Here is a 10,737-nt window from a genome sequence, read left to right as displayed (position 1 = left end):
TCTGTCAGTGGTAAACATTAGTGTTTGGTGCCATAGTGAGGCAAACTCTCCCCCCTCCAGTGTCCCAGCCTGGACCTTATTTCTGAAAAAATTTACATTAGTCAGCGGCAAGAGACAATATCTTTTTACTCTGAAGTGTGCCAAAAATTACATGTTTGTCAACTTAAAAGATAATTTCCCAAGTTAAGAAAGTCACAATCTGCCTTTCATTTGTCAAAGTATTATTTATTAGTATAAGTAGTATTTATTTTTGCGCAAAAGCGCTCAGTTAACAACATATCTCATTGTGCAGTGTCACCACGCCACACAAATGTCCTTACCTGATGTGTTTTATCAGCTGGGGAGAGAAAGAACAAGCAGGAGCAGTTGCTGATGTGAAAACGTGTCTGTTTAGGGACACAAATGCAGCCTTCTGTTTGTAATCTTGAGTTCGTTTTGTCCAAATTTGCTCGTTTTCTGCAAGCTTACGCATGCAGACAAAGCAGAGCAGTGTAGTGCAGTTCTAGCCAGATTCAACCGTACGAGACGGCAGATATATGAAAAAATAGTGAAATAGAGCAGAACAGTAATATAGTACAACGCATTCTCCATCCACAATGCTGCCTTCGGTTAAAAGGTGCGTTACTGTGGACTCGTTTTTATCTATGTCAACATAAAGGACGCATGGAAGTATGAAACAATGTCATCTTTTCAAATGTTCCTTTACATCAAATCTAAACTTTATCTTTTAAATTGACAAACAGGATTAAGAAATTATTTGTCTCTTGCCGTTGACTATTTTTTTCCCAAAATAAGTTCCCATCATGGTCCACTGGAAGAGGAGAGACTTTGCCTCACTATTCCCTCATAATTAAGTCTATTTTTACTAAAATGCAACAGTCACCTGAGAGAATCTTTAAAGAGGCAGATAGGTCTAAGATCGGAGGAGTGCCATGCAGCCCAAAAAACGAACAAGTCTTCAAGAAAAATGTAGAAAAGCTCTAACTTAAGTACAAGAATATGAGAACTTAAAAACACTTAAACAGAACACAAAACACATCCAAGATGGCAGCTGCATAAGAGACTTCCCAAGCATTTCCTATTTTCTTCTTATTGTTAAAAGTGGAATGGATTGTTTGTGGGAATTTCTGTACACTGGCACAACTGTGGGTGTGTTTTAAGTACAACAATGAGTGGTATGATAAACTGCTATTAAGCACTTTAGCTTATGTAGAAAGAAATAGCGTTAAAAAGCATTTTGAAGTGTCACCGTGTTGGGCGTAGCAGAGTCAGTTTGGTGGCCCTCGCCGCCTGCTCTCCAGCTGAGTCAGTCCGTCCTCCCTGCCCTGAGCATGCTCCGCCCCCACTCTCTGAGCTGTTTCCATGGCTGCGATGTCGAGGTGGGCGTACCTGATGGGGCCCTCCTCTGGTAGTAAAAGAGAAGAAAACAGATGCATTTGTGCCATGTGTTTATTAATTTGAAATGATCACATACGGGACAAACATGCAGTGACCTGTGAGTCCTTGAGATACTTTGTTTAGTTTCTTTGACCCTGTACCAACTGAACCATGCACTATTTTTTATGACATTTTGTTCATTGGTAGTGTCGGAATATGGGTCTAAAGGAATACTTTACCCGCTAAATCGCCATTTTTATATCAGTTACTCACCGGATTACCTTGAATTTGTGAAGAATCAAAAAAGGCAAAGATTATTCATGAGTTGAAGTAAACAGAGACGCAATTAACAACAGCGAAACAATATAAAAACATCTGTTTCCAACAACTCCCACAGTATAATCTAAGTATCATCTATCGAGTCGTATGCTCAGTACTTCCCAAACGTATTTTTGCTCAAAATTTTTAATTCGATTCCACGGCAGAACCTGCATTTGCATTTGAACTTTGTATCTCATGTTTTGATGTAGTTTTACTGTTATTAAATGCAGTCTCCAGCGACTTAAATTTCATGAAGCACATTCAACTTTTTGGATTTTCTGTTCACTGTGGAGGCATGTAAGAGAAATAATGTTTTCTTCACGAATTCAGGGTAGCAGGCTAAGCATTCCTTTAAACCATTAATTTAATCTCATTGTAAATGCACAAAATAACTGAGGTGTGCTCTTTAGTTTGCCAATTCACATTGCTGTTGTAAACTTAATTTTCACAGTTGAAAAGTGTGATTATACCACATAAATTAGCACTAAAAATAACATTAAAGTGTTTTTCATTAAAACATTGTTTCTTCCTATTTATTCCATAAATTGTTTTTTTTTTTAGTTTGTCATAAGAGTGCTGCAAGAATGTCTTTACTCTGAAGGCTCTAAAACAGCATCACACTAACTGCCTCAAAAAACAGAACAAAGTGATTTTTGGATTTTGGTTTTGGGCACTTACTTTGTTCAACAAGATAATCTTCACAAAACAACACCACTTTTATATTTATAGTGTCAATGCAATCTCTAGAAGTAAAAAGCTAGCGTTAGCGCTATAAAGAAACCACAGCATGGTCGCATGACCTAACATCCCCGTCACAACAACGCTGTAAAGCTTTGTAACGTGCTATAGTCTCATATAGCAGCTTGTTTTCAGCCAACCTTATTCACGACACAAAAGCTTCAAAATTCAGGAATGGGGCATTTACTGGTGTGTTTTATGTTATGGAACAAATCATGAAAGTGTCTTAGTCTTTCAAGCACAAATTTTTATTTTTTTCAAAGAGACACTGTACTATGGCATTTTCGGGATTTTCTAACAACAAACTACAACGATTTGATGATTTTTTTAAAAATTTTTGAACGACATATGAGTTTTCTATGCTCTTTTTGACCACATATTAAAGTATGACCTTTTATGCTATTTTGGGCCATGTGCTATACTATGACTTTTCTGTAAATTTTTTGAACACATACTATTCTTTGAATTTTTTATGATGTTCTGAACATCATAGTGTAGTATGATGGAAGAAACAGCCAAAAACATCATAATATAGCATGCCAAAAAAAAAGACAGAAAATGTCAAAATATGACAAGACGAAGACGAAAAATCTGCCTAAAACCACATAGTATAGCATGTTGAGAAACGTCATAGTATGGCATGTTGAAAAAAAACGTCTGAAAACGTCGTAGTATAGGATGTCAAAATATGACGTCACAAAAGCAGCAAAAAACAGCATAGTACAGAATGTCGAGACACATCATAGTATAGTATGTCAAGAAAAATAGCCAAACACATCATAATATAGCATATCGAAAAAACAACTGAGACTGTCACAGTATAGTATGTCAAAAATTTCAAAATATGACGTCCAAAAATAGCTAAAAACCATAGTCAAAATGTTATGGTTTTTGACATATTTCACTATGTCGTTTTCAGCCATTTCTTCGACATGCTATATGTTGGGAGATCAGCCAGGTATGGAAACTTGCACCCAGATCCTAACCCTGGCAGCTCATTTCTCACGAGGGAGATGAACATGCAAGGGGCCGCATCCTGATTCATGAGCATGTTCAACATGTTCATGAATCAGCAGCAGCAGCCATTTGAGCAACCGTTAACAGGAAACCATACACAGAGGAGTGGCTATTCCCCAGGGGGAGGAGGAAGTTTCTACCCGAACACGCCAACCCAAGTGAGAGGAGGAAGTTTCAACTCTGACAAGCCAGCCCAAGCCCAGCCAATGAGGAGAGACGAAGAGTGGAGACAGTGATGACGCGACGCATGTCCAGGTAAAAGAGGAACAACAGATCACTGTGTGTGTTTTTTGCCTTATCTTGCGTAGACACTGCGGAAGTCGGTATACTGTCTGTAGCTCCTGTAAAAGGAGTGAGGTAACTGTTATCTTTGCGTAACGCTTTTTTTTTTTTAAATTAATCCTTAAAGCCTGCCTTGAGCAGTTTTAACCTTTTTTTCCCATCCTCTGGTGTTCGCTTTTCATCATTCTTAGATTCTGGTGAGTGGCTTAAACAAAACAAGACAAAACAGAAACAGGTTTTTAGACAGAGCGAACTTTCTGCTAAAAATGTCAAAATTTTGTCGTTTTCCACCTTTTTTCAACGTGCTACATTATGACATTTTTGGGTGTTGTTTAAACTTAGTATACAATGACATGTCTCTGCATGCTATACTATGTCATTTTCAGCCGTTTTTTCCGACATGCTATATGATGACGTTTTTGAGTGTTGTTTCAGCTAAGTATACTATTTCGGCATGCTAATCTTTGTCATTTTCAACCGTTTTTTTTTTTTGCCATACCATACTATGTTGTTTTCCGCTATTTTTTCAACATGCTATATTATGACATTTTTGGGTGTTGTTTAAACTTGGTCTACTATGACGTGTCTCAAAATGCTATACTACATCATTTTCTGCCATTTTTTTCAATGTCAAAATTTGATGTTTTCACCATACTATACTATGTCATTTTCGGCCATTTTTTTCAAAATGCTATATTATGACATTTTGGGGTGTTGTTTCAACTAAGTATACTGTGACATCTCTTGGCATGCTATTCTATGTCATTTTCAAACGTTTTTTTCGGCATGTCAAAATTTGACAACTTTGCTCATACTATACTATGCCGTTTAACGCATTTTTTTCGACATGCTATATGATGATGTGTTTGGTTGTTGTTTAAACTTAGACTATGACGTGTCTCGGCATGCTATTCCACGTCATATTCTTCCATTTTTCTCAACATGTCAAAATTTGACATTTTCGCCATACTATACTATGTTGTTTTCGGCCATTTTTTCGACATGCTATATGATGACATTTTTAGGTGTTGTTTCAACTAAGTATACTATCTTGGCATGCTATTCTATGTCATTTTCAACCATTTTTTTGGCATGTCAAAATTTGACAATTTTTGCCATACTATACTATGTTGTTTTCAGCCATTTTTTTTAAACATGCTATATAATGACTTTTTTGGGTGTTGTTCAAACTTAGTATACTATGACAGTCTCAACAATACGATAAAATGCCGTTTTTTGGTTGTTGTTTCAACTAAGTATATTATCACGTCTCTCGGCAAGCAACAAATTTTCTGACGTTTTTCCAAATTCGCCATACTACACTATAATTCTGAAGAGATGCACAAAATGACATGGAATACCATACTGTGACACATTTAACTATACTAAGTTGAAAAAACATCCTAAAACGTCATAATGTTTGATGACAAAACAATGGTCACACAGTATGGTATGGCCATGATACATGTCGAAAAAATGGCTGAAAATGACATAGAATAACATGAAGACACATGTCAAAGTATACTAAGTTGAAAAATCACCCAAATATGTAATGATATACCATGAAAACACACACAGATAGAAACAAAGTCGTACAGCCTGCCAGGACACACCATAGCATAGAAAATTGCTAAAAGAGACAAAAACACCATAATTTTACATGTTGAAAAAATGACCAAAAATGCAAGTCTATAGTAAGGCAAAAATGTCAAAATTTGACGTCCCAAAAATGTCTGAAAACACCTGCAATCAACTTAGAATAGCCTACCAAGACACACCATAGCAAAGACAGTTGCAAAAAGAGCCAAAAAAAATTAGGCATGTCGAAAAAAATGACCGAAAGTGCAAGACTATAGAAAGGCTGGAATCTGAAAAATTTCACGTCCCAAAAAGAACTGAAAACACCTAGAATGTCCTTAGAATAACCTGCCAAGACACACCATAGTAATAAAAGTTACAAAAAGAGCCAAAAACACCATATTTTGGCATGTCAAAAAAATGACCAAAAATGCAAGACTATAGTAAGGCAAAAATGTCAAAATTTGACACATCTCAAAAATGGGTGGAAACACCTGGAATCAGCGTAGCGTAGCCAGCCAGTACAAGCCATCGCTTAGTAAGTTGCAAAAAGAGCCAAAAACAATGAAATTAGGCATGTCGAAAAAATGACCGAAAAAGCAAGACAAGGCAAAAATGTCAAAATTGGACATATCCCAAAAATAGCTGAAAACACTTTGAATCAGCTTAGAATAGCCTGCAAAGTCACACAATAGCATTGAAAGTTGCAAAATGATCCAAAAACATCAGAATTTGGCATGTCTAAAAAATGACAGAAAAAGCAAGACTATAGTAAGGCAAAAATGTCAAAATTTGACATGTCTCAAAAACGGGTGGAAACACCTGGAATCAGCTTAGAATAGCCTGCAAAGGCATGCCATAGCATAGAAAGTTACAAAAAGAGCCAAAAACAATGAAATTAGGCATGTCCGAAAAAAATGACCAAAAAAGCAAGACTATAGTAAGGCAAAAATGTCAAAATTGGACATATCCTAAAAATGGCTGAAAACACTTTGAATCAGCTTAGAAAACCTGCCAAAACAAGCCATAGCATAGAAAGTTACAAAAAGAGCAAAAAACACCATAATTTGGCATGTCGAAAAAAATGACCGAAAAAGCAAGACTATAGTAAGCAAAAATGTCAAAATTGGACATATCCCAAAAATTCCTGAAATCACATGGAATCAGCTTAGAATAGCCTGCAAAGACACGCCATAGCATAGAAAGTTGCAAAAAGAGCCAAAAACAATGAAATTAGGCATGTCGAAAAAATGACCGAAAAAGCAAGGCTATAGTAAGGCAAAAATGTCAAAATTTGACATATCTCAAAAACGGTGGAAACACCTGGAATCAGCTTAGAATAGCCTGCAAAGGCATGCCATAGCATAAGAAAGTTACAAAAAGAGCCAAAAAACAATGAAATTAGGGATGTCGAAAAAAATGACCAAAAAAGCAAGGCTATAGTAAGGCAAAAATGTCAAAATTGGACATATCCCAAAAATGGCCTGAAAACACTTTGAATCAGCTTAGAATAACCTGCAAAACAAGTCATAGCATAGAAAGTTACAAAAAGAGCAAAAAACACCATAATTTGGCATGTCGAAAAAATGACCAAAAAAGCAAGACTATAGTAAAGCAAAAATGTCAAAATTGGACATATCCCAAAAATTCCTGAAATCACTGGAATCAGCTTAGAATAGCCTGCAAAGACACGCCATAGCATAGAAAGTTTGCAAAAAGAGCCAAAAAACAATGAAATTAGGCATGTCGAAAAAATGACCAAAAAAGCAAGGTTATAGTAAGGCAAAAATGTCAAAATTTGACATGTCTCAAAAAAACGGGTGGAAACACCTGGAATCAGCTTAGAATAGCCTGCAAAGGCATGCCATAGCATAGAAAGTTACAAAAAGAGCCAAAAACAATGAAATAGGCATGTCGAAAAAATGACTAAAAAGCAAGACTATAGTAAGGCAAAAAATGTCAAAATGGGACATATCCCAAAAATGGCTAAAAACACCTGGAATCAGCTTAGAATAACCTGCAAAGGCATGCCATAGCAGAGAAAGTTACACAATGAGCCAAAAACAATGAAATTAGCATGTCGAAAAAATGACCGAAAAAGCAAGGCTATAGTAAGGCAAAAATGTCAAAATTTGACATGTCTCAAAAACGGGGGTGGAAACACCTGGAATCAGCTTAGAATAGCCTGCAAAGGCATGCCATAGCATAGAAAGTTACAAAAAAGAGAAAAAACACCATATTTTGGCATGTCGAAAAAATGACCAAAAAGCAAGACTATAGTAAGGCAAAAATGTCAAAATTTGACATGTCCCAAAAATTCCTGAAATCACCTGGAATCAGCTTAGAATACCCTGCAAAGACACGCCATAGCATAGAAAGTTACAAAAAGAGCCAAAAACACCATAATTTGGCATGTCGAAAAAATGACCGAAAAAGCAAGACTATAGTAAGGCAAAAATGTCAAAATTGGACATGTCTCAAAAACGGGGGAAATACTTTGAATCAGCTTAGAATAACCTGCAAAGGCACGCCATAGCATAGAAAGTTACAAAAAGAGCCCAAAACAATGAAATTAGGGATGTCGAAAAAATGACCAAAAAAGCAAGACTATAGTAAGGCAAAAATGTCAAAATTTGACATGTCTCAAAAACGGGTGGAAACACCTGGAATCAGCTTAGAATAGCCTGCAAAGGCATGCCATAGCATAGAAAGTTACAAAAAGAGCCAAAAACACCATAATTTGGCATGTCGAAAAAATGACCGAAAAAGCAAGGCTATAGTAAGGCAAAAAATGTCAAAATTGGACATGTCTCAAAAACGGGTGGAAATACTTTGAATCAGCTTAGAATAGCCTGCAAAGGCACGCCATAGCATAGAAAGTTACAAAAAGAGCCCAAAACAATGAAATTAGGCATGTCGAAAAAAAAATGACCAAAAAAGCAAGACTATAGTAAGGCAAAAATGTCAAAATTGGACATATCCTAAAAATGGCTGAAAAACACCTGGAATCAGCTTAGAATAACCTGCAAAGGCATGCCATAGCATAGAAAGTTACAAAATGAGCCAAAAACAATGAAATTAGGCATGTCGAAAAAATGACCGAAAAAGCAAGGCTATAGTAAAGGCAAAAATGTCAAAATTTGACATGTCTCAAAAACAGGTGGAAACACCTGGAATCAGCTTAGAATAGCCTGCAAAGGCATGCCATAGCATAGAAAGTTACAAAAAGAGAAGAAAACACCATATTTTGGCATGTCGAAAAAATGACCCAAAAAGCAAGACTATAGTAAGGCAAAAATGTCAAAATTTGACATGTCCCAAAACTTCCTGAAATCACCTGGAATCAGCTTAGAATACCCTGCAAAGACACGCCATAGCATAGAAAGTTACAAAAGAGCCAAAAACACCATAATTTGGCATGTCGAAAAAATGACCGAAAAAGCAAGGCTATAGTAAGGCAAAAATGTCAAAATTGGACATGTCTCAAAAAACGGGTGGAAATACTTTGAATCAGCTTAGAATAGCCTGCAAAGGCACGCCATAGCATAGAAAGTTACAAAAAGAGCCCAAAACAATGAAATTAGGGATGTCGAAAAAATGACCAAAAAAGCAAGACTATAGTAAGGCAAAAATGTCAAAATTGGACATATCCTAAAAATGGCTGAAAACACTTTGAATCAGCTTAGAATAACCTGCCAAAACAAGCCATAGCATAGAAAGTTACAAAAAGAGCAAAAAACACCATAATTTGGCATGTCGAAAAAATGACCGAAAAAGCAAGACTATAGTAAGGCAAAAATGTCAAAATTGGACATATCCCCAAAAATTCCTGAAATCACATGGAATCAGCTTAGAATAGCCTGCAAAGACACGCCATAGCATAGAAAGTTGCAAAAAGAGCAAAAAAACACCATAATTTGGCATGTCGAAAAAATGACCGAAAAAGCAAGACTATAGTAAGGCAAAAATGTCAAAATTGGACATATCCCAAAAATTCCTGAAATCACATGGAATCAGCTTAGAATAGCCTGCAAAGACACGCCATAGCATAGAAAGTTGCAAAAAGAGCCAAAAAACAATGAAATTAGGCATGTCGAAAAAATGACCGAAAAAGCAAGGCTATAGTAAGCAAAAATGTCAAAATTTGACATATCTCAAAAACGGGTGGAAACACCTGGAATCAGCTTAGAATAGCCTGCAAAGGCATGCCATAGCATAGAAAGTTACAAAAAGAGCCAAAAACAATGAAATTAGGGATGTCGAAAAAATGACCAAAAAAGCAAGGCTATAGTAAGGCAAAAATGTCAAAATTGGACATATCCCAAAAAATGGCTGAAAACACTTTGAATCAGCTTAGAATAACCTGCCAAAACAAGTCATAGCATAGAAAGTTACAAAAAAAGCAAAAAACACCATAATTTGGCATGTCGAAAAAATGACCGAAAAAGCAAGACTATAGTAAAGCAAAAATGTCAAAATTGGACATATCCCAAAAATTCCTGAAATCACATGGAATCAGCTTAGAATAGCCTGCAAAGACACGCCATAGCATAGAAAGTTGCAAAAAGAGCCAAAAAAACCATGAAATTGGGCATGTCCAAAAAAATGACCAAAAATGCAAGGCTATAGTAAGGCAAAAATGTCAAAATTTGACATGTCCCCAAAAATTCCTGAAATCACATGGAATCAGCTTAGAATACCCTGCAAAGACACGCCATAGCATAGAAAGTTGCAAAAAGAGCCAAAAAAACAATGAAATTAGGCATTTCGAAAAAATGACCAAAAAAGCAAGGTTATAGTAAGGCAAAAATGTCAAAATTTGACATGTCTCAAAAACGGGTGGAAACACCTGGAATCAGCTTAGAATAGCCTGCAAAGGCATGCCATAGCATAGAAAGTTACAAAAAGAGCCAAAAACAATGAAATTAGGCATGTCGAAAAAATGACTAAAAAAGCAAGACTATAGTAAGGCAAAAAAATGTCAAAATGGGACATATCCCAAAAATGGCTAAAAACACCTGGAATCAGCTTAGAATAACCTGCAAAGGCATGCCATAGCAGAGAAAGTTACACAATGAGCCAAAAACAATGAAATTAGGCATGTCGAAAAAATGACCGAAAAAGCAAGGCTATAGTAAGGCAAAAATGTCAAAATTTGACATGTCTCAAAAACGGGTGGAAACACCTGGAATCAGCTTAGAATAGCCTGCAAAGGCATGCCATAGCATAGAAAGTTACAAAAAGAGAAGAAAACACCATATTTTGGCATGTCGAAAAAATGACCCAAAAAGCAAGACTATAGTAAGGCAAAAATGTCAAAATTTGACATGTCCCAAAAATTCCTGAAATCACCTGGAATCAGCTTAGAATACCCTGCAAAGACACGCCATAGCATAGAAAGTTACAAAAAGAGCCAAAAACACC

The 10,737-nt window shown here is 36.2% G+C and overlaps 1 protein-coding gene across 1 annotated transcript in view; it reads right to left on the bottom strand.

The window, feature by feature from the left end:
• Positions 1 to 51: 51 nt before the first annotated feature.
• The window catches only part of LOC121942054 (protein Dok-7-like), a 45,722-nt gene continuing 35,036 nt past the window's right edge, over positions 52 to 10,737 (bottom strand). Inside the window, 1 exon segment of the mRNA XM_042485133.1 lies at positions 52 to 1,405. Coding sequence (XP_042341067.1) covers positions 1,269 to 1,405 — 137 coding nt within the window. The 3' untranslated portion in view covers positions 52 to 1,268.

The sequence above is a fragment of the Plectropomus leopardus genome, chromosome 4 (assembly GCF_008729295.1).
Source record: "Plectropomus leopardus isolate mb chromosome 4, YSFRI_Pleo_2.0, whole genome shotgun sequence".
NCBI classification, from domain to species: domain Eukaryota; kingdom Metazoa; phylum Chordata; class Actinopteri; order Perciformes; family Serranidae; genus Plectropomus; species Plectropomus leopardus.
The sequence above is the reverse complement of the archived record's forward strand: the minus strand, read 5'-3'. Positions and strand labels throughout refer to the sequence as shown.